The sequence below is a fragment of the Seriola dumerili genome, unplaced genomic scaffold, assembly GCF_002260705.1.
Source record: "Seriola dumerili isolate Sdu_G_001 unplaced genomic scaffold, Sdu_1.0 BDQW01000088.1, whole genome shotgun sequence".
Taxonomy (NCBI): domain Eukaryota; kingdom Metazoa; phylum Chordata; class Actinopteri; order Carangiformes; family Carangidae; genus Seriola; species Seriola dumerili.
In genome coordinates this window covers 12,932,181-12,959,045 of record NW_019174343.1, presented here as the reverse complement: position 1 = coordinate 12,959,045, position 26,865 = coordinate 12,932,181, and the positions used below count along the sequence as shown (strand labels likewise).

Below are 26,865 nucleotides of genomic sequence, written 5' to 3'. Positions count from 1 at the left end.
GTGTGTGTGTGTGTGTGTGTGTGTGTGTGTGTGTGTGTGCGTGTCTTCACTGTTGTAGCCATTGCCTCCAGCTCTAGGCCACACTTTCTCTTACCACAAACCTGCTGTATGACTCTTCAGACACATCTATTTTCCAACCATTGTTTCCTTCCTTCCTCCCTCTCTCCCTGCTTTCCTTCCCTCCTTCTTTCCTTTCTTCCACTGTGTGGATGGTATCCGTCCTTCTCCCCTCTTTCTGCACGCCCCTCCGTTCACCCCTCCCCAACAGCTTCACCTCTCTCCACTAATCTACCACCCATCTCTCTCTTTTAAATTAACATGCAACATGAAAAAAATGGGACGACAGCAGGAAAAAAAAAATTAAATGCATTTAATAAATGGCTGACTTCAAATCGCCCGGCTTTTCAGACTCTCCCTATTCACAGTCCAATGAAAGGGGAGAAATCATTCACCGGGAGAGACAAAGCCGAATGAAAATATAATTCTGCATTGTGAGGCGCTTTTGTCCTGGCCCGTCAAATCGCTAATGGCGAGGCTTTTGTTTTGTGGCGGCGCTCTCAGGCTGGCGGTGTCGTATGGCGGTGGCAACGCATGCCCCATAATCACCACGCTTTGTGATATTAGATTATAGGGGCAATTAATGGCGTCAAACCTTAACTACTCAGCATTCAGCCTGCCACACACACACACAAACACACACACACACTCTCAGCCTTAAACCCATGTACATGTGCACGTTCACACACCCACATGCACACACACGCACACATAGAGTACAGTATATCAACACTTGCACACATGCATGTGCATTTGGCTCTGGCGTCGGAGCGTCAGCCAACACACAGAAAGGTGCTATAACTCCAGTAATTATTACGCCTGTGACTTGAAAATGTCAATGGCGGTGTGTATAAAATAGAATGTATGAGTTGTCAGGGAGGAAGAATGGGATGCACAAGAGCAATTAATTACAGCTTTTCATTTGGCAGCTTAGACTGACAAGGCCTGGCGGCGGGGGCAAGCTGGCATGACGCCAAGCGGCACCCATCACCACCCCCACCTTACTCACAAGCCCACCCCACCTCCCCAGTCCCCTCTGCGTGTTCCTTTACCGACTGCCACAACACCACCCTTCCCCTCGCTCACCCCACTCTGACTCTGTCTTTTCTTCTGCTTTTTCTCTCTCCCTCACCCCTAGCACGCACGCACACTCTCACACGCACTGCCGCTCATTCATCTGCATACCCCAACACACCCGTCTTCCACTTTCCATGACCCAGCCTGGCCCTCTTTTCTGGGGTCTCTCTGGCCCTTCACCGTTACATGTAGCTGGGAGTGTGTTTAGTTAGGGAAGTCTGCTTTGATAAAAGAGTCCAGGGTCACTCACAGACACGCATAAAGAAAAGGAGACAGAGGAGGATGGGAGGGGGGGAGGCAGGAGGAGGGGACAGAGGCCAGGTGGTAAAGAGGGTGTTAGTATTTATGGCCAATCTTGTTTACAAAGTCAAATCAGCTCTTTACAGATTTAATTTACCAGTGACAGCTTGTCCCCTCTCCTGCTCTCTACCGCACGATTCCCATCACCCTCCCTGCCTGCCTGCCATCCCCTCAGGTGGTGAGTAGATAGACTGCTCCGAAGAGAGCTGCACACACTGGCACTTGTGCACACCCACACATGCACACACACACACACACACACACACACACACACACACACACACACACACACACACACAAACACACACACAGACACACACACTCACAGTTAGACACGACAGAGTGAATGTAGATAAATGGACAATTTCAGAGGTGATAACTCATCCTTGTATTTCTCAGTAAAACAGCCATTACTTCTTAACAGACAGGATTATTTGTATTGAGAAGGCAGTATAGTTTATTATTGTGAAGGCAGTGAAAGAGGAAGCAGCCATCCTCCTCTCCCTAAATGTTTCTCAAATCCTCTATCTCCTTATCCCCCTCATTTTTTCTCTCTCAACCCCTTAATTCAGTTAATGAATATAAGTACTTTGTCGGCAGGTTTGTCGGTGTGTTTTTTCATATATCGTGCCTGCATTTATGCATGTGCGTGAGTGTCCCGCTTTTTGATTCATGTGGTTATTTTGTCTTCACTTTGCAGTGTTTGTAATCAGATTAGCATCTCTGCCCATCTCTGTGTACAATGCATGTCCATTAAGAGTGCTTGCACAACAAATCTGCAAGAATCACCACATTTCTCTCGCCGTCCTCTCTCTCTCTCTCTCTCTCTCTCTCTCTCTCTCTCTCTCTCTCTCTCTCTTCCTCTCTCTCTGCATACTCTCTCTCTCTCTCTCTCGTCTTTGCCTGCCTGTAGCCGTATCTGATGAGATAGACATCTCATCAGATAGCCACTTTGTTGTTCCTTTCTTCTTAGCCAGGCTTGACTGTGTGGAAAGAAAATCGGAGGGAGTCCTAATCATGTGTTTATGGAAGCAGATAAGATTTTATATTTTGTGGGGGGATTGCATATCTGTCCCTTTATCTCTGCCTGTTGTTACAGAAATTGTGAGTTTTTTTTTTTTTTTCTCCACAATACCAGCCTTGTGTAGGAAATTGTCAACAATATGTGTGCGCTTTGGTGTGACTGTCTGTTGATCTTTGTCTGATGTTGCCAGCTTTTCTTAGCAGTGACTGACAGCAGAGAAGAAGAGACAACACACCTCTCTAACTTTACCTGTCCATACCAGCAGACTGTGCAACCTCCATTCAGATTGTTTGTTTTGAGTTGAGCATTCAGTTGCAGGCACAGTCATGCTTCGAGCTCGCTGTGTTGGTCGGGCCCTTTTCACACAAAGCCTAGCCCAGTGATTGAGTTGTCCTACTCTTGCATGCTAATATCTAAAGTGTGTGAAGAATTTAAAACACGAGTGTGTCCCTGTGCTGTGCTGTCTTTAGGTGCCTGTGTCCATGGCGATGATGAGTCCACAGATGATCACTCCTCAGCAGATGCAACAGATCTTGTCTCCCCCTCAGCTCCAGGCCCTGCTGCAGCAACAGCAGGCTTTAATGCTACAGCAGGTAAGACACACACACATACACACACACATACTCTCTCTCTCTCTCTCTGGTTGGATCAAGTCCCAGGCCTGCGTGTTTGGATGTGTCTGCTTTAGTAGGCGCTGACACACACTGGGCGTGATTGTATCTTATTTAATGCTCACATATCTTTGAAGATAAACACACATCAACATATCCACTTATACACACATTGTCATTTTGAGCACCTCCTCTTTAGCATTGTAGGAGAATGTGCATGCTCCCGCCTGCAGGCACACTCTTGTACACCTATGCACATTCACATGACGCACACACACACTTGTGCGCTTTTTAGCATCAGCCAGTGAATCATAGTGATTCAGGAGTGTGTGTGTTGATGCCCAGCAGGTGATAGAGGCGTTGCCATGTCAACAAAAACCAATAAACACTCTTCATCTGCAACAGATCTATCAAATACTCAGCCACACCAACCTGTGACCTCCTACTTACACAAGTGAAAAACACACGCAACCTTGTAAAGGCTGTGAAGAGGACTATTAACAATGGGGATAGAAAAGTAATTGCAGCGCAGGGGACGTCTAGAAAACACATACATGCAGGAGACACATACAAGCAGACAGATTTAATAAGGAGCGGTAGCTTCAGGCGAGTATAAATTGCAGTGGGAAGATCTGACAACATGTATCATAATGGAAATGTGAAATGTGCTGGCTTTCTGGAAACAGACATGCAGACGGCTAAGAACCTCTTCACCAGCTCTTTTTTTCTCTAACGAGGAGAAAGGAGATGGGGGGGGGGGGGGTAATGGACACACACACACACACACACACACACACACATTACACTCCTCCCGCTATTAAAACCACTGAGTTTAACATTGCTCTCCCACTTAATTAACCACAGTATGGACTAGCTCTTAGTGTATATCTGCAAATCAGGCACTTTTCCTCACAGACACACACACACACACACACACACAGAACAATCAACCAACATATCACTCACTGGAGCATTAAATTTCATATCCCCATGGCCATACAGAATTGTGTAAGAGTGTGTAAGTAAGGTTTACGGCCCACTGCTACACAGCAGTTGTGTGTTTGTACAGGCAGTCATTTGTGGATTTGTGTTTTAACCTTTAAGTTTTCCCTAACCTTTACTTATGCTACAGCTGCTCTGCCTCTCTTTCTTGGTGTGTTCACTAAAGTCAAGGTCATGGTAATAGGCTGGAGAGGTGAGTGCCTCACTTACACATACTCTTAATGCACAGAGCCACTGAATCAAATCATTAAAAAGACCTTAATTATCACTTAATTATTCCCTCAACTCACCACTCTCCAGCCAAGTGTGTGTGTGTGTGCGTGCGTGCGTGCCTGCATGCGTGCGTGCGTGCGTGTGTGTGTGTGTGTGTGTGTGTGTGTGTGTGTGTGTGTGTATGTGTGTGTGTGTGTGTGTGCGTACGTGTGCGTGCGTGCTTGCTTGCATATGCATTTGTCTGTGTGATGAGGAGGCGATCAGGGCTAGTGACGCGGAAAAGAGAGATTAACTCCGCCTAAGGAGCGATAAAAGAGAGGAAAGACAGATGGAAAAGAAAGAGCAGCAAGAAGGAATGAGTCCTGCATTTAAAATAAATTAAGGACAAGAAGGAAAGTCATAGTACAAAAGCACAGTGAATTATTCAAAATTGAAGCTATGGCTGAGATAATATTGCAACAGGAAGTGTAAATCAATTTTGGACAAAAAGAGCAGGTCCATTACATTACACAGCGTGCGTGGTGAGGATGGGCAGTGGTGTGAAATCTGCTCACCGCAGGGTCAGACGCATGTGAGACCGAAGCAACTGCTGCACTGTGAAGTCATTCTCTGGTGAAAAGCCTCTTTGAACATTTGATGCACCATGAAACAAAGACAAACTGCAGACGGACACCTGTACAAGCTGTTCTCAAGAGGATAACTTCCCCCTCCCCAATACACGCACACACACAAACACACACTGTGGTCAGTGTGAGTTTTCCTGTCCGCCTTCCTCTCCTCTCAGCAAGATTATAATCTTAATGGAGCTTCCTGAGTAAATTAATGATTAGTAACTCAAACAAAACAGACAATCTGTGGCCAGGGGACTGTGTGTGTGAGTGCGCACGCGTATGTGTGTGAGTATATGTGAATTATGAGTTATCGTGTGTGTGTTTCCATAAAAGAACCAGACTGAAATGCTAAATTCGGTAGTTTTAAATTATAGCGTTATGCGTAGCAGTCAAGTTCATTCTATCTGCATAATTACAGCAGACAAAGAAATGCTAGTCAAGGTGAAGAACACATAGGGGTGCCAGTAAAAAACTTTAGTCACTTTCCTCTGAGACCATCAGGCCGTTACTATGGCGATGGATGGACAATCTATAAATAACCATACATAACCTGGAGCCACTTCTCTTATCTGAACACGGTATAGAAACAATCCGTTTAAGACTAGAAACTCTTAGTAGTACAGTGTAGGATGTGCACACACACACACACGCACACACACAGTGCCAGCAGGTGTTTTATGACAGCAGTACAGTAAATACAGTAAGAGCAGCCTTTAAGTATTCACAGAGGAATATCTCCATGTGCATATCCCTGGAGGCTTAGAACGTTCTTGTTCAGTCATGCAATGTGTGTGTGTGTGTGTGTGTGCGCACGCATGTGTGTATGTAAAGAGCATGTGCAAGCCACCAGCACTCTTTTTCTATATTTTCATGTTAGCTTCCCCTTTACAATGGCGTGACGCAGTGCGTGTATGCAGGTATAACTCCGGTCTGTTGCCCTTCTGCCAGTCTGCATTGTGCCACAGCCGGATCATTCTATACAGCGCCTGAACTCGGTCAGTTCAGCGTTGTGCAGTAGCTTTGACATACACAATCACCTCACAGCAACAACTTCAGGCACCATAATAGCTCCATGATATTCCTCCGCAGCCTTTGACAGGTCTGTGTTTGCTTGTTCCGTGTGGTTTGTCAAGAAACCACACACAGCCACAACAATAAACTGCGGCCTTCAGTGAACAGAAAGCAACTTCATTCCCTGAGTCTCCTTTTCAAGTTATGGTGTCTGACTATTTAACTGTTGGAAGACTGTGGTATTGTTGAGGTTGATACAAAGTGTGTTGTGACTCACTCGTGTCATGTTTCTCCACCCCAACCCCCCCACCCCCACCCCCACTCAAAAAAAAAAACAACCTTCCACCCCTCGTTTCCCCCCCTTTCTGTGTCTGTCTCTAGTTACAGGAGTACTACAAGAAGCAGCAGGAGCAGTTGCATCTCCAGCTTCTGACTCAGCAGCAGCAGCAGCAGCAGCAGCAGCAGCAGCAGCAACAGCAGCAGCAGGCCGGGAAGCAAGCGGCAAAAGAGGTGAACTTCACCAAGTACACACTCACTCAGCTCAAGTACACTCTGAAGTACACAAGTACCCTTAAACACAGTAAAAGTGGTTGACATGGGAGGCGGCAGAAGGAAAAAAAAAAGAGGCTCTAATGTATAGGATGTGGGATACATACGTTGGCTCTCTTTCTCTCTTCCTCTGCTCTCATCCTCCTGTTTCTCTACTTTATTGTTTTGTGTACAAGCTCATCTAAAAACAAGGATTAGTGAATATGGATTTCCATTTTTTCCACCACCAGCACGCCATGTCGAGGCAGTGAGGGAGTGCTGCACTAAGCCATACGCTACCCTGTCAGCGTGTTCATTTGCATGCCTTCAGCTCTAAGCCTGAGGTGAAATCTCTCTGTAGGAGGGGTTTGCCACTCTTTTAATTGTCAATTAACCCCGCCAGCACTCGGAGCCTCCCTTGCTCTCGCTTTCTCTCTCTAACACACACACACACACACACACACACACACACACACACACACACACAATTATGCATGAACACACCAGGTTTAACCACAGCTGTGGTACAGTAGGATAACAGAGGATCAACTAGGATCACATCGTGGCACAACAAAGAGGATCTCAATCGATCAGACAAGATTACTGTCATAACCTGTGTGTACGAGTGTGTGTGTGTGTGTGTGTGTGTGTTTATGTTTATGCCTGTTTGTGCATGTGTGTACTCTATGACCGTTCGTTCGCCAAAAATTGCCGAACACACAGAGGACCATGCAGGAGACAGACTTAAGGAAGAAAGACCTCATAACCCTTTTCTGATAAACGCATGAGGGTACACATCCTAGATTTCCCCTCTTCCTCCTCTTCTTCATCCCCATCTCCCAGTCGGCAGACTCACCACCCACCCACCCACCACCCCCACAAACTCCTCGCCGACAGCGGTCAACCAACTCGACCGTGACCAAAGCAAACCAGTTGTGGTTGACTTGCATGTTGAGAGGGTGTCTGAATCGCTTTCCCTTTCTCCCTCAGCTCTGCCGCTGTCCCAGTTTTCAGGTTTGTTGTCCTGTAACAACTAGACAAGTGCAAACACTGGTCACACGGCTACACATACATGCAGAGAGGGAGAGGCTTGATGTGTGATGGTTCACTGCACAAACACATACACTTGGGGGAATAGACCTCCCTACAGAGCTGCATACAGCTGTTATGACTAAGGCCATTTCCAGCAGTCAGTGTTTTTCAGTTTGCTGCGAAGCATCAATCACACCTTTTTAGTCGACTCTCGCATCTCTCTTGGTCAAGCAGGTGCCTCCAGACATAGAGACAGAGGACCTTTTTCATTGGAGGCCTTCGGCTGTTTATAAACCTCCATGAAGCTGTGCTAATCTAGTTCATATTATCTCTGAACCCATAAACTGATCCTGTTTAAAGTAGTGATTAGGCAAGCAGGTAGTCTTAACCACCTTTAGATTCTAGCAGTGTTTCACAAACTGAAAAAACAAGAGGACAGAAGGAGACAGAGAAGACAATAGAAAAAGGAGAGAGGATAAACCACAAAGTCTCTCCTTTGCCTTTTGCAGTTTGTGCATGAGCGGCTGTGACTTTTTGCCCTTTTCCCTCTTCTCTGCAATTCCTCTTCACTTCCTTGTCTGCGTAGAAGTGATGCATTGAAAGAGAGAGTATGTATGTGTGTGTTGAGTCCGTGTTTGTGTGTGTCGCTGGTGCATTTGGGACTGGTCAGGAGTCAGCTTAATGAAGTGACTCTGACCATCACAAGAGATGTGTGTATGTGTGTCTGCAAGTGTCCATCTACAGTGTGTGTGTGTGTGTGTGTGTGTGTGTGTGTGTGTGTGTGTGTGTGCGTGCGTGCGTGCGTGCATGTGTGTGTGCGCGTGTGCGTCTGTGTGACTGGCAGGCTCAGACAGTGTGTGATGTGCTCATAAATCACATTGACAGCCTGTTACTGCGCTAGCTTTGGCCACTCAGCCACAGCTAATGTAAACAGAACACAGGCACCCACACACACTCACACACACTCACACACACATACAATGTGTGTTTTAAAGAACCATGGCCATATCTCAGGAGGGAATGAGAGACAGATGGGGGAGTGGAAGAAATAAAATGGACAGACAAGTAGAAAAGGGGGCAGGAGGGCTGGAGAAAGAGAGAGAGAGAGAGAGAGAGAGAGAGAGAGAGAGAGAGAGAGAGAGGAAAAAGAGGTTCAGTTCAGTCTGAACACTCTGATCGTTATAAATCATTTACTGTATCAAATGAGAATTTGTCCATTCACTTCAGAGAACTGAAGTTTGTAAGCATGACACACATTGTGTCCATGACAACAACACCACTTGCCTGTGACAAAGCCTAAGAGATTCATGTTTCCTAATTATACTGTAGTTACAACACAGCAGACACCAACACACTGTAGAATAAATGGAATGAGAAATGCGGGATGAGACAGTGGCAGGTCCATTTCAGGGACTGTAGCTGTGCTTGTGTGTGAGTCTTATGACTAGATATCCTGACCTGTGACTGCTGTGTTCAAGCTGAATGACCAAAAAAACTGGTCAAATACCATAAAGTCCATTAGTAGCCGTTGTGGGGCTTTTGATCGTATCTTCTTCAGCAAATGAAGTTTGTTCAGTTCTTAATGGAGTGATTGAAATTTCAGTCTCTATTTTACTGAGCATGTTTCATTGCCATGATTGAAAGCTCCAGAGTAGCCAGTTGCTACTCTGAGAACCTTGAACAAAAATTTCTCTGTGGCACTAGAATAGTAACCACTTTTTGTTTATTATAGATTTATTCCCTGGTCTTTAGAATTTGCCTATCCATTCAAGTTCAAGTGTAGACAAATAGTCTTGTGCAAATATTTAAAGGTTTTTCCATTGAACCATTTCAAGGGAGGAAAAAATTAGTGTCTCCCCTTTTCCGTCCGTCTGTTTTCCTTTTGTAAAAAAGTAGTTGTTGTGCTTACTTCTCTACACCCCCCTGACACTTACCAACAGCCCCCTCCCACACACAAACACACTGCCACCACACTTCTTCTCCCCAGGCACCAACTCTGAAAGGAAGTGACCTATCTGCCCTTCCTGTGAGTTCCTCTCTGTTCAAAGAGTTCCAGGCTGCCACTCTCTTTCACACACACACACACACACACACACACACACACACACACACACACACACACACACAATGAGCAGTTCCTCAAGTTGTATTTATTTATTTTTCTCCTCCACCAGTTATCTGTGAGAGATAAAGTCCCTCTCTGCTCTGGGGTTGCTCGGGGGGGGGGACTTCAAACAGAGCAGCACAGGCCAGTTCTGGCCCAGACTGGGACAGCACAGGAAAGGGGACATTTATCACCGTAACACACACCGACATTATCGCCACGCGCCATGTAGTCTCTCCCACTCTCCCTTTAACCTCCCTCATTCCCTTCCCTCCTTCTCTTCACCGTCACGGTCGTCACAGCTTGGCTTCGGACTCGTCATCCTTTTAATACGGGACTCATTTTCTCCGCTCTGGCCTCAAATTTCTCGCTTTGTTTTTCAGCAGCAGACAATTAACCTTTACATCATCATCCTCTCATTTATTTTATATGGTGTTAGTTGACTGTATTTGAATTTGTCATAGTGATGGAATGTGCTGACCAACCGCACTGACATCAGAATAAGAACAGATTAAAAAATAATAATGAATCAGTGGCAACTTTCTTAATCTAAATCAAACATTTAGTTCAAATTTACCATTGAAAAAAATGGTACTTTTCAGATTCTGTCCTGTTAATACAACTTAAAATGTTTTGGTGTCATAAACTTGCTCGCTCATCTGCTGAGTCAGACCATATTTTAGTCCAAAGTTATGGCATTGTTTCCTAATTTTGGTCAAAAATTGCCTGAAAAAGAAGTTCTGAATGAACATAAGTGGGTCTATATGTCTTGGACACATTAAATATATTAGTGGTAATGACTTCCTTTGAGAATTGATAGAAATCATTTTAGAATGGTACAAAATGAGGTAAGATAAGATAAAATGAATAAGATTTTCTCTCAGGGACAGTTGCCTATCTCTGACAGAGAAAACATGGGGGCATTACTTAACTTGCTAACTTCTTTCCCACTCTATTGTCTTTCCGTCTTCTGGCTAACAGCAAATAGGCAGTAAGCAGTTGGCCTTCCAGCAGCAGTTGATCCAGATGCAGCAGCTTCAGCAGCAGCACATCCTCAACCTCCAGAGACAAGGCCTGGTCCCACTGCAGCCCACCGCCGCCATGCAGTCTCTGCAGCAAGGTACATGCACGCCCACACACACATCCATATGCACGTCCCTCACTATGCAATACTCAGTAACACAGACACATCCTGACAAACATGCATGCACACATGGTCATAACATATACACACACACAAATTCACACAGGCCTGTACCCAGTGCCACATGTGAAGCCTGTTAAGTTAATCAGCCTATAAAAGATAAAAGGAAACCTGATTGGTGGGTTTTTGGAAGGTACTCATTTGGATAATAGGTAAAATATGCCACTAAGCCCACTGCTTGGAGGTGTGCATGTGCCTGTGCACACGTGTGTGTTTGCATGTGTGTTTGTGCTTGAGACAAGCCAGACACCAGAAGATCATCGTTTTGCCATTACTGTGCCCACTGGATTTTTTTTTTGTTCCTGTGTGTAACTTCTCCCACAGTCCCTTCATTTTGTCAGCAGAGTTTTAGAACAATAAATGTTGACTGTTGACTGGCCCGCCCTTAGTGAGCGTGTGTGTGTGTGTGTGTGTGTGTGTGTGTGTGTGTGTGTGTGTTGTTTTTTGTGGTGAGCATGTGTCGTGTGTGTTGGCGCGTGTGTGTGTGTGTGCCTGTGTGTGCGCGTGTTGTTGCAGTAGTGCGTTGTGCGGTATGTGTGTGGTCCCATTGATCGTGTGAGAGTGTGGGTGATCGTGTCTGACCTGTGTGCCGGCGTGTGCCCATTTTTTTTTTTGTACGCAGTAATGTGTAGCACACACATACACACTATCTCACACATGGAGAATGCTTAAGGGGCTCTAAAGTGGCCGTGACATTGCTAAAGCGCTGACTGAGTTGACCAAACAGGCCAGTTTCCTTCCCTCTTTCTGTCTGATCTCTCTCTTTCTCTCATGCCCAGTCACATGCAGTCACACACTCTCATACTCATTCTGTTAAAACAAAAAAATCAACTCAATCAAATACATTTGATTACTAAAAAGTTCATTTAGAATAAGCTTAACACAATACTAAAAAAATTGCACAGTAACTTAAGTGTTATCTGTGTGTGTGTGTGTGTGTGTGTGTGTGTGTGTGTGTGTGTGTGTGTGTGTGTATATGTCTGTGTGTGTGCATATGAGGGAAGTCCACTGTAGAGCAAGTGGAATTACCAGTTTACACAGAGAGTGTAGAGTGTAAAAAAAAAAAAAAGAGTGGATGCAAATTGAACACAAGTGAAAGGACAGAGGCCACAGTTTTGGATTGAAGAGTGTAATTTTTCAGACAGTTGCAAACATTTTGGCTTTGGCATCTCCTTCTCTTTCGCTCTCTCTCCCTCCGTATCGGAGTGGAATTTCCCTGCAGTGTGAGAGAGCCGGTCCATTGTGACGGCTCAGCCAGGCGTGAGCCTGAGCATTCCTCTGGCCAGCCATGCCACACAAACACACAAACACACATGCATAAACACTCACGCCTACACACACAAATGCACACACTGTTGCCCCGCCTCAAAGGGCTGTTATGTCCGGTGGGTAGGTGGCAGTGGCGGTGGGGGTGACACGCAGGGTCCTGATAGGGCTTTTGTTTATTTTTCGTACTGAAGTGGAAACTCTTGCTAGACATTTATTAATTGTAATTGTTCATTAATGACAAAACCTACTAAGTTCATTAATGGTAAAAAATGAAACAGAGAGAGCACTGTACACATTTGAATGAGAATCAAACTTCTTTCACTCTCATACAATAAAGTCCAGTAGATTTAACTTAGACCCCACCTGTGTGTCTCATCTGTCTACAGACAGAAATGTGACATAGATATATGAGACCCTAACCGCCAGATATGGGTTTGCACATTTGAATTGTGTGAGCCAGTAATGGTTAGAAAGAGCACTTTCATCTTCTCAAATACTTTGTTTCTGTCAACAATAGCTGGAGGAAATTGTGAGTGTACATTTTCACCTGAATGCACACAAAATTAGATTTTTTTTTGTTTACAAATCTGTTCTCCTCTCAGCCATTTACAGTTTGAGTTTTCTTGCTTTGCAATCCAGAATCTCTTATTTCTCCAGAGTTCCTTTTTCTTTTTTCTTTTTAATTTGAATGGATGGATGTGGTATGAGCCAGGCTGATAAGTCAAAAGAGGAAATACTTTATCTAACAATCCCTTAACTACATTACACTTTCACTCTCTGGGCGTGTCCACAGATTGATTGGGTTTCTAATACACGCACACACACATACATCTATGCACACACCACCTCATTCCTCCAGAGTGAGAACTTTTGTTTTGGCGGGACCACAGAAGAATGCAGACAAAGCAGACATAATATTTGGATTGCTGCGAGGTCTCAGTATGTGTATGTGCAGATGTGTGTGTGTGTGTGTGTGTGTGTGTGTGTGTGTGTGTGTGTGTGTGTGTGTGTGTGTGTGTGTGTGTGTATGTGTGTTGCTGCATGCATGCGTGTGTACGTGCATGGTAAGATCCACTGGAGTAGGCTATGGCATTTTCCCCGTCTCTGTTTCTGTGAAATTGGAGCAGAAATAACAAAGCTGCGACTAGAGAGAGCTCAAAGTCTGCAACAACCTTGTTCAGACAAATAGTGGTAGTGACACAAGCAGTGGTGTTGGTGGACAATAGCAATTGCCAACAGAGATTAGGAAATGGCTGAGAAATGGTGGATATCTGGGAAGATAACAAAAACATGCAGAAATGAACCTCTTGTCTGTTTTTGTTCGTCCCATTTTCCTCTCTTAATGACTCCCAGGGGACTGTAATAGTTGTGTTTGTTTTATGTGGTTTAGAATAGTTAGCCTCAGCTCTGTATAACATCAGTTTTTTAACAGCATGCCTGTGTGTGTATGTATGTGGGTGTTATTTTACATATCTGACCATTATTAATTCTTTTTAGCTTTGTTTGAATTAACTTAATTTAAATATCCTATAATCATATTTGTACTGAACATCTGAAATTGAGTTGGTTAACAGTGTGTTCCATCTCCGCAGCGATGTGTCCGTCAGACCTCCAGCAGCTGTGGAAGGAGGTGTCGGGGGTGCCAAGCAGTGAGGAGGCCCTGAAACAGGCCGAGGGCCTGGACTTGAGCACCAACAGCTCCAATTCTACCTCAGCCTTCCCCAAAGCTGCCAGCGCTCACATCCCACTGCACAGCCTGCCCAACGGACAGAGCCACACCCCAAAGAGAGACAGGTACCGTGACTCATAGTATGTCAAAATACTTCAAATATTCACATTGTGTTTTAGTGTGTCTGTCCTCTGTGTGACCTCCAGTCCTTCTAATTCACACACTCCTCCTATGTCATTTTCAGCGTAGAAACTTTTAGTTTTTAGCTCTTCTTCTGTGTCTACACACGTAAACATGCACATGCGGCATACCACACATCACCAGGGTGTAAAGGTGCCCCAGTTCCTTTGGTAGGAGGTTTGTTGGGTTTAGTTTGTTCTGCCTGTACGCTGTCAACCACATGCCAGTATGGTATGGAGGAGAGGCGATGAGAGGAGATGAAAGGAGAGGATACGAGAGGAGAGGATGCAGAAGAGAAACAGAATGAGACTGTGGCAGTTTTGTGAGCATAAATCGGGGATGCTACGGATGTACTACGCACACTGTGTCAGGGTTGTGTTGTCCCATGGTTGTGTTGGCTGCTCATGGGCTTGTCTCCGTCTTTAAGAGCCAGACTGTTTGAGTGGATATCCTCCTTCACCAAGGCAGACAGCGGAGATGACCATGTCCCCCTTTACTCCAAAGGCAGTCAACCCCCCAGCAGCCAGTGAGTAGCACATTTACACTCACACATACACACACACACACGAGTGGACGAGACGGAGACAGAAAGGCGTACTATAGGAGGGTGGTCTGACGTGTCCTTTAGCGCTGATTCACAGCTTGCTCCAGGGGCATTGTTGACCTTCACCTTCAATCTCATTTTGGAGGGGTCAGCATGGGTCGCAACGTATTAATTAAAAGAGCTTTTATTAATTGATCAAACATGTCACACACTGTCACACCACAGCTACAGTGTGCTGTTTGCATCCCAACAGATTTGACTATAGTAGATCATGAAGGGGGTAGCATTAGTGTGTTAGCCTGCTAAGCTAATGCATGGCTGATGTGGAGGAGAATGTGGTTGCCAGCAGTTTGTCATGTCTGCTGTCTGAGCTGCTTCTGAGTTGACTCAACCGCAGCCAGCACACACATACGCACAAGACACACACGCGCAAATACACATGCACACACAGCTCCAACCTCAGCCTGCGCATATGATCAGGAAGAGGCGAAAAAGCAAAGAGACAGGGAGAGAGACATGTTTCCATCTGTGAGACAAATGGTTTTTGTTAGACAACCTTCTGATGTTGATTTGGGAGAATCCCCATCCCAGTGCACACACACACACGTACACACGTGCACACACACACATACAAATACACACATACACAGTCATGTAAATATATGTGGAGACAGCAGTCGCCGGCGAAGGTCCAGGTCTGAACCACATGTGCTACTGGACCTGCCACACACACACACACACACACACACACACACACACACGCGCACATGCACACACGCACGGATACAGTTATTTTACCCAGGGCCCAAACCAAACCTGGCCCAGTCTTTCATCGTCACACACACATACAAATACACACACGCTCATAAATATGCACAGATGTACACACAAAAACACACGCATGCACATGAACTCACCACAAAAGAACAACCAGCACATGACGGCAGCCGCCGCCAATCAGTCATGGCTGGTTGGTCCTGTGCCGACTCTGTGTCAACTCCTGAAACGTAAGAACACACACCAGTGCTGACACACACACATGCGCAACACACACGCCAAGGACAGAAAGACAGGTCATGGACTTCAAAATGTGCCTCTGAGGTTGCTGGACCAATTCCCTTATTTGCCTGGCTTCTGTAACTGACCCCACTCTGCTCTATCCTCCTCTCTCCACACTTGGCTTTGTGAACTGTACAAACTAATGACTGCTAACCAGACTCAGATGGCTGTATTGATGTTGCTGCTGTTGCTACAGTTAGTTTTGCATGTGTGTGTTTGTGCATGAGAGTGTGGCATATTAACGCTTTGCCTCTTATTTTGAGAAAGTATCTTTATATGCTGAATGTTTTATGTACATAATAAAAAATAAAGGACTTAAAATCTCTCTGCCCACAGTCATGAGGAACATGCTGGCTCCCATCCTCTCTACGGCCATGGAGAGTGTAAGTGGCCTGGCTGTGAAGCACTGTGTGAGGACATGGGACAGTTCATCAAGTAAGTTACAGATGAAAATAAATTATTAGACAATGAAGAAGATGTATAACTGCTTTCTGTATTCTGTATATTTATCGCTGCAGTCAGAAAAAGCGAACAGTGACAGAGGTCCTGCTTTGACCAGTGTCTGTTTTCCTTTATTAAGGACAATATTTCACAACACAGCTAAAGATCAGCAAAATCTACGTTTGTAGTCACACACTCCACTCGCCTTAACCACTAACCGTGCCTCAGACAAACTTCCTTCAATTTCATCACTAATTGGTAACAAACACAATGCCTGGTACTTAAAAAGGCTCAACAACACTAGCCCCTAGTGTTATTGCAGGAAAGACAGAAACATGACACATTTGTCTGATTCAGATTACCTGTAGGCACATGAGATGAGGCAGAACAAAGTGAAGCTACAGTATGTGCTAAATGTGGAGTGTCAGTCACGTACATCACTGGAGTTCTGCGTTACCCCACTAACTCATCAGTTGCGATCTGTTGCATCACAGTTGCTCTGAAGCACATGCATGCATACATACAGGTACAAGCATACGCGTGTCATGTGTAAGTTCTTTGTTTTTCGAGGGACTCTTCAGCCTCCCACTACAACTCTACCCTCCTCTTCTATCATTTTTTTTTTTCTCTCAGCTAATACACATTGTATTGGCTGTTTGTGTGTGCACTCGTCTCCATTCATTTGCTGCCCTAATACAGACAGGAATTTGTGATCTAATATGTGCGTCAGTGTTCGACTTATCTTCCTCAGAATCAGTGTCTTTGTGTGTTTTAACGCATTTTTCTGTCCTGTATGTTTTCCTCTGAAGGGTCAAACAGATTGTCTCTTTACAGAAATAGAAATTTATTCTTAATTAGCTCATCCATAAGCACATTCCCACAGCAATGGTGAAGACATCAAACACCCTCTGTCACTCATTCCCACTCTGCTTCCATTTTCCTCTTCTCCTCCCTCGGCACGTCTTTCATAGCTGTTATTTGCCAGTTTGGAGTCATTGGGGGATGCTGATGCACTATCTGGCCTTGACATTCTGCCACCTCCTCCTCTGTCACACACAGTACAGTGGACTTCCCCATGGCACTGTGGCTGCTAACAAAGGATTCACAAGCCTCTAATGAAGCCCTAAACAAACTCGCACTCTAATTATCTGGAACTTTTAGCTATTTGAGCAATGGAGATATTAATAAGCCGGGGTGATGAAATATGTACTCACACACACACACATACACACACATAATCACAGAAGTGTGCGTAGTGATTGTGATGGCATCGGACAGTCAGATCAAAGCTTGTAGGCAGGCTGGGAAAGTTTGGAAAGGAAAGCTGTTGTTTGGTGTCTCATTTCACGTAGCCCCGGGGCAGATGGAAAGAGAGAGAGCGATAGAGTGAAAGAGTGTGTGTGTGTGTGTGTGTGTGTGTGTGTGTGTGTGTGTGTGTGTGTGTGTGTGTGTGTGTGTGTGTGTGTGTGTGTGTGTATGTAAGAGAGAGAGGGGGGAGAGAGAGAGAGATGAAAAAAATAGAGGCAGTGACAGATAATGCCGTCAGTCCGACAGTGCGCTCCCTTCCAGCCAGCTTTAGTCATCGCCCCAGGAGAGAAAAGGGTAGAGCAGAAAAGAACAGAGGAGGGGGACACTCCACTGTTTCAGGCCTTTCTTCTCTTCTCTTCTCTCTGCCCACCTCTCCCCCTCTGCTCCTCCTCCCTCCCCCCTCCCCGTCCTCTGGTATAATACTCTGGCTGTGGTCGGTGGAGCTGGGTGTAATGTGGGTTAAAGCCTTGTCTGCCAGCACTCAGAGGAGTAAACAGAGCCTCATTGTCGGGACACATCGAAAAAAAAAAAACCCTGCTACTGTTTATGGCGCGGCTATAGAGAGAGGGGAGGTTTTTTTGGGGGCAGATTTAGTTGGAATGAGTGTGAATCATAGGCATTTGGGGAGTTGCGGGGGAAGAAGAGTGGGAAGGGGAAGAGTGGACAGAAGTACAAGAGAGGAAGAGGGAGAGAGGGAGCTTGATAGAGAGTGAAAGAGAGAGAGGGGTGAGATCATGTTTTTGTTATTATTATCGTGCACTTGTGTTGAGCCGTCTATCTGCCTGGATTAGCCATGCCATGACATCATTGTTTTTGTTTCATTTCTAGCCTTCGCCTGATATTGCCTAACTTTCTACTTTCTTAAAGGCACACACTCACACTCACATAGTCGTGCACTACATGGATACACACACTTCCTCGTGTGACATACATTTTCACAATAAACAAGTCAGAGAAGCGGCTTTATGAAGATTACTGAGATTAGAAGTTAACACCGCATGATATCGGGAAACTTACTCTGAAAGAACGGCTCTCTGATATATCTCACACCATGATATGCATGAGCAAACACACACACACAAACTCATGCACACTGGGCAAGCAGCGGCAACCTGCGAATAACCTTGGCGATGACAGAGGGGAGAGAAAGGGATGAAGGAAGGGAGACAGGGAGGGGTGCACTGGGAAAGATCAGAAGGTCTCGGGTCCTCCCACACTGGAGGAAACAAACAGCGCCACCATTTACACACACACACACACACACACACACACGTCTGTTCACATGTACGCGCACACCAGTGTTAATAAGTGGAGTGGAGTTTAGCTAGCAGACAGTCTTAAGATAAGGCTGTGTGCTATAACACATGAGCTCATATCCAGGTGGTTGTCTTGGATCATGGCTCACTGAACACCAATGAAGTATACACACACAAAACACAGCTGCTGCGTCCTTCACTAGACAAAATAAACCTCCAAGATTATGATTTATTTTTATAGCACTGAAACAGCTCATAACTCAGTTTAAATAAAAGTGAACGACCTGAGTTTTGTTACTTCATCATTCAGGACCATTGAATTGATGTAACAATGATTTTATTCACTTAAGTGTAACTTAGAAAAACCGCCATTGAACTGAATAATTGAATGAAAGAGCAGCATTTTGATCTTGATACTTTTTATTTGCAGATACCTACTTATTTCTCCAAAATGATTGACTGCTGATCCTCTTGCTTTTCTCCTCTCCCCCAGGCACTTGAACAATGAGCACGCCCTAGATGACCGCAGCACTGCTCAGTGCCGAGTCCAGATGCAGGTGGTTCAGCAGCTGGAGATACAGGTGAGTTAGACACACATACTCACACACACATACGCACACGCTAACGCGCACTTAATTTTCATCCGCTCACAAACAAATTCATGAAGACTGTTTCAGCCAGTCAATGGCAGTAACTTGTCTGAGGCAGGGCAGAGTTTATGGAGAGCAGTGGAGCTTGTAATTTAAAAGGAGCAGTCGGCAGGGAAGCTGCCATCGCTGCTCCAATTATAAAGCTGCTCTGGTCACCAGCAAGAGCGAGCGAGGCTGAGAAGGGAGGAGGGAGAGAGAGGAGAGAAAGGAGAGAGAGAGAGAGAGAGAGAGAGAGAGACATGAGCTAGAAAGCGGAGGACCAGGCTGCATGGCCTCTCTTGTTCTCAAAGTGGTTCATGCACCCAACACTCTTGAAACATCTGAATGCCCCAGCGAAAGCAAAATACCAGCACTGGACCGGATAGGAAGTGAAATGCTATTCTCAAACAGTGTGTAAGAAAAGTTCCAAACAAAGTGGAGATACATGTCTCTTCACACACATCTTGACATAGTTTCCAAAACAGTCCTGAATACTCTGTTCACATCACTGTGTGTGTGTGTGTGTGTGTGTGTGTGTGTGTGTGTGGGGGTTGTCCAGAATTAGGGTTAGCGTTGTGTTTGGTGGTGGTGGTAAACAGCGTTTAGCTGAGCCCCTGAAGCCACCACCAGGGAACACAAAGTGACAGAGAGGCAGCTGGTGTCACATCACATCAGGACAGCCGTCTCTCTCTCCCTAACATGTCACTTCATCCCTCAGCAATCCACAGGCAGCCCACTCCTCTACCCTCCACACACACACACACACACACACACACACACACACACACACACACACAGCAGCAGCACAGACACTGTGTTTAAATTTCTCATATTTACACATTGCCACACGTCGCTGAAGTGTGTGAGTATGTTCATGGCACTATCAGTCTTAGTTTACATCCGTTGTTTCTGGAGGCTACAGGTGTGTATGCTTGTACTCATGCACAAAGACACACGCAGAATGCAGCGTTTCCACAGGCTGTAGCAGAACCCATTAAACGGCAGTTAACAATGTCAAACGGGACAAGTGTGTCTGCAGGCAAGTGTAAGTGTGTGAGAGAGCTCCGGGTGCTGAGGCAGCTGACTCTCATATTCATCTCTGTGCCTGAGGTGTAATTGTAATTGTAATTCCGTGTCAATACCGCACACACACACAAAAAAAAGTGTTTTTTGTGATGACATCTATCCTCTGTGCGCTTTCACAGCTGGCGAAAGAGAGTGAGCGACTCCAGGCCATGATGACCCACCTGCACATGCGCCCTTCAGAGCCAAAGCCTTTTAACCAACCTGTGAGTACACACTGGCACCGTAAACCTCTCCTTCACCCTCTGACTCAAGCTTCCACTGCCCCATCTTATTCACATACAAACTCTTCATCAGGTTCTTCACCTCTTAACCTCAATGTTCCTCTGCTCCTGTCTAGCTTGATATCTGCGCCCTCTATTGACCAGTGAGGGTTATTATATTATTTATAAATCATACAGACTACTTTCTGTCTGTCCTGTGCTTTTCCTTACTCTTCTTCTCTTTGTCCTTCTTGTTTCCTTCCCCCTCTCTTCTCTCTGCCTTAAACTTCCCATGATACAGTGTGTTTCATTCCTCAGAGGAAGTCATGAAAGAAAACAGCCAAAGTAATCTCTCACAGTATTTTCAGTGTGTGCTGACAAAAAGGATATAAATTTGATATGATATGTGTGTGTGTGTGTGTGTGTCCACACTGGTTGGCGAAGTTGTTATTAGGTATCTAATGAATATTTCATTATTCAGATTGACGAGGAGTCTTATTAAAATATGAAGATGTTGAAATTAATTGTCAATTAGAGGTAGAGTGTCTTAATTTGAGGGGATATAAATGGGTGCAGCCGAGTGGCAATGTGTGTGTGTGCGCGTGTATTTGTGTGTACTTGTGTGTCTGGATAATGTGTTGATCGCATGGGGATCAGCTGCCATTAACATCTAATGGGAAATCAGGAAGAGGCGTGTTCTGTCACCACTGGAGACGAGCCTCGGGGTCAGGGATTGGAGGAGGAGGGGCAGGGGAGGAGCATCAGGAATGGAAACAAAGCTTGGCCTCAATTAACAGGGTTCGACTGTTGCCGTGGTGATGTGGCAGGGTTGCAGCGTTAATGAAGTACCTGTTAAACAGCCCCGCCCCCTCCAGTCAGCTTAAATGGTACATAGAGGGGGCAGAGTAAAGAGGAGGCGATTCACGCATTTTACATACATATAGACAGCACACACACACGCACACACACATAGACACACACTGTGGTTTTAATTAGTCCTAAACTAGCAGCCCTACAACGGCTGTCCCAGAGAGACTGGGAGTGCTGGTTTTGTGTGAATGTGTGTGCAAGGCTCTGCCTAATTGGGCTGTATTGGTCCGTGAAGACTTTGCCACCGCAGAGTGCATGTGTGTGTTCCCTTCTTACAAACATGCTGTCGTGTGGTTTTGTTTTTGTAAGCTCAGGGTTAATTGCAGCCAGCTCTGCGTATATAAATATATGTGCATGTTGAGTGTGTTTTTGATTGTGTGTGGTTCTGTGTAAGGATTTACAGTAGGTTACTTTTGGGAAATGGAAGGGACAGAAATTCATAGGGAGACTTTGATGGCTTTATTTTTTATGTGATGTGAGTTAACATCAGTAGTGCTTCCTGGATATAGCTCCTCACAGTGCTGTAGGTGAAATAATGTCAAATTAATGATTGGAACAATTTTCTGAAATGTGCCAGAGGCTTGTGGCCTCGCTGGCCTGTGTATTTACATCATTTCTGTGCTCGGTGTATGGCAGAACATGACTGTTCATTTAGGTACAAGCCCCAAATGTCTTAATATTCTTACACAACTAATAGACAAAACTGTTTAGAAACACTTTCCAGGAAGAGATTTGTTATGTGTGTGATACAAAAGCATTGATATCACCTGACCCTGACCTTATCTAGATGATGCAGCAGCAACAGCACTCAGCAGATGGTGAGGCATTAAAGTAAACATGAGGGAAGCATTAGTCATATAAAAAAAATCCATTTGATGTCTCTGCACCAAAATGATTCTCCACTCTTGGCACAGAAACTCAAAATTTTGATATGAATAAAGTTTAAACTAACTTTTATTTGCAGTGTAAAGTTCTCACCTCTCAGGCTGGTATCAGTCTCCACAAGGTAAATTGATATGTAAGTAAATACTATTAAACTGAGGTGCAGTAAGTTATATGAGGATAGGATGACATTTTTGTGTGTATCTGAAAAAAAAATCCACACATCCAAGCTGACTCACGCTTATGTCTCTGTCCCTTTCTAGCTGAACCTGGCTTCCAGCGGCTCTCTGTTAAAGCGGGACAGCGATGCCTACCCAGAGGGTCTTCCCCACCCGCCCACCTCGGCTGCCACCCCCATCACCCCACTGCGCCAGGGACCCTCGGTCATCAGCTCCTCAAGCCTGCACACACACTCCCACTCCCACACGCACGCTGTCGGGCCCATTCGTAGGCGCAACTCCGACAAGTATTGCACCCCCATTGCCTCAGGTAGACTGAATCATACATCCCCCTATCGCTGATTCCCACACTTACTCAGTACCTTCCTGTTTATGTTATTATCCAGTATTATCTTATTATTAACTGGTTTATAATAAACTCAAATTGTATATGTTTTTTAATCCAGCGCTGGATTAGGTTTTTCTTACCGCACTGGCCATTTTCTTTTTTTTTTCCACAAATTTCCCTGAAAGAGCAATAAATTACAGCATGTCTTTATCCAGCTGTTTTATTTTATTCATGGCTCAAACAAAGATGTGGTTGATTATGTTTCCTGTCTTTCTTACAATAAAAAATATTGTAGCCTCAGTTTTACTTCGAGGTATCTAACCAATATGTTTTAAAGGATGTGGCTAAGAATGAAGTCACATTCATATACATCCATTCAAGTTTTTAAATTGTTAAAAAAAACAAAAGAAAGAAAGAAAGAACAAAAGAAAGAAATTAAAAATATATCATAAGGATGGAATTTATAATTGGCTTCTGAATAATTTCTAAAGAAAAATAAATATCTTTATAAGAATGTACATTGCTCTTTCCATTAAAATCTGCTGAATCTGTGGTCTAATAATAATATCAAACAACTAGATATATGGATTTATTTTTTCTAAAATACCTCTGAGACAGTTCCTTTATTATAATTATTTATTTTCATTTATTAACATTTACATTTGGATGACATGTTACACTACACATTCATAATATTTAGTTCACAACAGTTCATTTCAAATGATCTTGCCTTTTTTTTTCAGAGCTGGCTCAGAACTGTGAGTTCTACAAGAACGCTGATGTCAGGCCTCCCTTTACCTACGCCTCTCTTATACGTCATGTAAGTCTCTCCACTCGTCCATTTCACCATCTCTCCTCTCCATCTCTGCTCTCCTCTAAATTTTGTCCTATCTATTTTCTCTCCTCAGGCCATTCTGGAGTCTCCAGACAGACAGTTGACTCTCAATGAAATCTACAACTGGTTTACACGAAAGTTTGCCTATTTCAGGAGAAACACAGCCACATGGAAGGTAAATTACACACCATATATACATTCTCACTTGTACTTCATCCTTCAAAGGACATTCTTTTAGCTGTACATAACTAATGCTAAAGAATAAAGGACATCAGAAGTAAATGTGAACTTAATTTCATTCAACTAACCTAAAGTTTTTGCTATAAAACATTATTCTAGAAAACTGAGAAAATAGAAACCAGGCCAATTAACAAACTAGTTTGGGGTTGTTTAAATTATGGTGAAAATGAACAGCACCATATTTAGAAAATGAAAGTTTGGACTGCGGTTCTGACTCAATCAGCTGAGCTAATTGCCTGCAAAGTAATTGTGGTCTGTGCCCACTGATGAAGCCCCTAACCCAAGTAGACTTGTTAGACCACAGTGGAAGCAACAAAAACTTGTCGGCAGCTTGTGCAGTGTTATTTGAAACACAGACAGGCCAAACGACTTACTTTGTGGAAAATGGAGTCACTTTAAAGGCTCAAATATAACACTGTCACACTCTCAGAATGATTGAAGTACAATAACGCACACATTCCTGCACACAAATTTAAACGCTGACTTTGGTCCGCTGCTAAAGGTATGACTGATTTGACAGTTCAGGGCCTGTTTTTCCTTTATGAGACACTTTCCTACTGCTCTCTCTCTCTCTCTCTCTCTCTCTCTCTCTCTCTCTCTCTCTCTCTCCGTCTCTCTCACTCTGTCCTTTATCCTCTTTCTGCCCTAAACAATTCTCTCACCTCGGACATGGCACATGGAGAGTCGGCCCCACTTAGCCCAGTGGAGCCACATCAAACCGTTATATGGCCTCATTATAGAAATGGACATGCAAAGCTGGTGCACACACACACACACACACAGCTCATGATCATACACCTTGAATTCTCTCTTTCTCCCTCCTCATCTCTCTCTCTCTCTCTCTCTCTCTCTCTCTCTCTCACACACACACACTTATACACACACACACACACTCCTGGCCTGATCCCACCATTGTAGGTGCTGACCCATTTCTACAGAAACCTCACACTAATTTGAGTGTCAGTTCCTCCAGAGAGAGGGAAAGTGAGAGAATGAGCAAAGGAGGGAGAAAGATGGGTGGAGGAGGAGGGGTGAGGAGAGACCCTGGCCTTCCTCTAATAGCCCTAAACCAAGGATAGGAGGGAGGGATGGGATGATGATGTGGTGTGGAGAGGGTTAAGAGACAGGGCAGCCAGGAATATCTTTACCTCCTCATCTGACTTTTATGAATTTTAACTATTAATGGCTGGTGTCTGCTTCCTGTGCCGTTGGCCTTGCAGACCTTTAAATATAGCTCGGCATGGCCTTATGTATTTATATAGCAGCTCAGTGAGTCAAATAGAGCCGTAGAGATGTATGTCCTTTAATAAGCCGTTATATTTCATGAGGAGAGCAGCGGTGTCAGGCAGTGGAAGTCATTGATCAGAGTAACGGAGGGACAGACAATGAGGAAGAGACAAGAGAGAGAAAAAGAAAGAGGTGATGGAGAGAGGAGGAGAAATGAGAGTTGAGTGTTATTTCAAGGAGCTGCATGATGAGTTGGAGGCTTAAAAGAGGTTTATTATCTGTTTAATTTACCAGAAAAGACATATCCCATTTGTTTTCCACTTTTTTCAGATGCACTTATATTTTTACATTTTTTAGGGGGTCCCACCTGTAAAGAAAATTAGAAAAGAATGAAATAGAATAAGAAAAAAAAAATGCAATCAGTGTTTGTACAGCTTTAGGTACCAGTTACTTTGCAAATTAAGAAACATATAATATAAAGCACATGCTGAGCTCACAAATTATGATGCATTATTATAGATTAAACGAAGCAACAGTATATAAAATAGTTAAAGTGAGCTGTACCATGACCAACAGTAACATGCTACTTTAATGACATCAATGCTTCACTAATTAAAAATATGATATATAATAGTATTAATAGTATTAGCAGTAGTATTGATAGTAGTTTTAGATTTGCTGTATTGCTATTCTTACTTAAGGAAGGGATCAGAATACTTATTTAATTGCTGTTTAACAATAAACTGTTATGCTTGTTTATTCATTCTTCCATTTATCATCTTGCCTGCTCACATGTATTCCTATTAAGGATCATATACAAGCCTATCCCAGCATGCATCAAGCAGAAACACAAACTGGACGGAGCACAATGCTCAAACATTTACAGTATAAAGACATTCATACTTCCAGTAACACCTGTGATCCTGAAAGAAATTTAATATCTGATTTTTTTTCCTCTTTTTTTTTTTTTTTTTTTTTTTTGAAAAAACGATTTATTTTTTTTCCCAAAAAATTTCCCCCCCCCCCCCCCCCCAGCCGGAGGGAGTGGAGATGAGTGGCACATGTGCTGTGACCCACTGTAAATGACTGCTAATGTTTTAACTGGGAGAATTAGGCTTTCATCACGGAGACGAATGCAAATAGCACTGCAATAGCACTGGTGTCTGGCGTGTGTGTCTGTGTGCGTGTGTGTGTGTGTGTGTGTGTGTGTGTGTGTGTGTGTGTTTGCACTGTCAGGGTGGCGGGCAGAGATTGGGGTCAGACTCATTTACAAAACTTAGCATCACAGCTCGGGGGGTTGAGGGGATGCGGGGGAGAAAGGGTTCCTCCGCTGATTATGGCTTGTGTAATTACGTGTGTGTTTATGTGTGTGTGCGCGTTTGTGTGTGTGTGTGTATCTGCGTGTGTAATTACGGCGAGGAGTGATGCATGCCTGGCCTGTCCCTCCCTCTCGGCTTAGAACAGCGTGTCAGAGAGAATATGCAGGATTTAATTATAGACGAATTAAAATTGGTAATGAAATTGGGCATGAACAAACTACAAATAGCAGATGAAAAGGGAGGCTTGTCCCTGGGGGGGGTGAGACGAAGATAGCGGTGTGCCTGCCTGCTTGCCTGTCTGAGTGCCTGTGGATGTGTGTGTGTGTGTGTGTGTGTGTGTGTGTGTGTGTGTGTGTGTGTGTGTGTGTGTGTGTGTGCTGATGATGACTGATTAGAAAAATTCTGAGATAAAATAACGCTACTAGAGAACTGCTGCCTTTTATTAGCACTGTACATGGAGCTACAGTATGTGCGTGTGTGTGTGTATAAAAAGTGATGGGTAAAAAAAGGACCATTATTCTCAGGTCACACTACTTATGCAGTTACGACAACATGCTGGAAAGCACTGTT

The 26,865-nt window shown here is 44.3% G+C and overlaps 1 protein-coding gene across 1 annotated transcript in view; it reads left to right on the top strand.

Annotated features, from left to right (window-relative positions):
* Positions 1-26,865, top strand: part of foxp4 (forkhead box P4) — a 91,908-nt gene that overhangs the window by 60,995 nt on the left and 4,048 nt on the right. Inside the window, exons 4-16 of the mRNA XM_022745057.1 lie at positions 2,929-3,051; positions 5,940-5,951; positions 6,294-6,471; positions 7,278-7,393; positions 10,552-10,690; positions 13,636-13,837; positions 14,413-14,418; positions 15,832-15,930; positions 18,994-19,081; positions 20,335-20,418; positions 22,431-22,656; positions 23,418-23,494; positions 23,583-23,684. Of these exons, the coding sequence (XP_022600778.1) occupies positions 2,929-3,051; positions 5,940-5,951; positions 6,294-6,471; positions 7,278-7,393; positions 10,552-10,690; positions 13,636-13,837; positions 14,413-14,418; positions 15,832-15,930; positions 18,994-19,081; positions 20,335-20,418; positions 22,431-22,656; positions 23,418-23,494; positions 23,583-23,684 (1,452 nt within the window). The remainder of the gene's footprint in view (positions 1-2,928; positions 3,052-5,939; positions 5,952-6,293; positions 6,472-7,277; positions 7,394-10,551; positions 10,691-13,635; positions 13,838-14,412; positions 14,419-15,831; positions 15,931-18,993; positions 19,082-20,334; positions 20,419-22,430; positions 22,657-23,417; positions 23,495-23,582; positions 23,685-26,865) is intronic.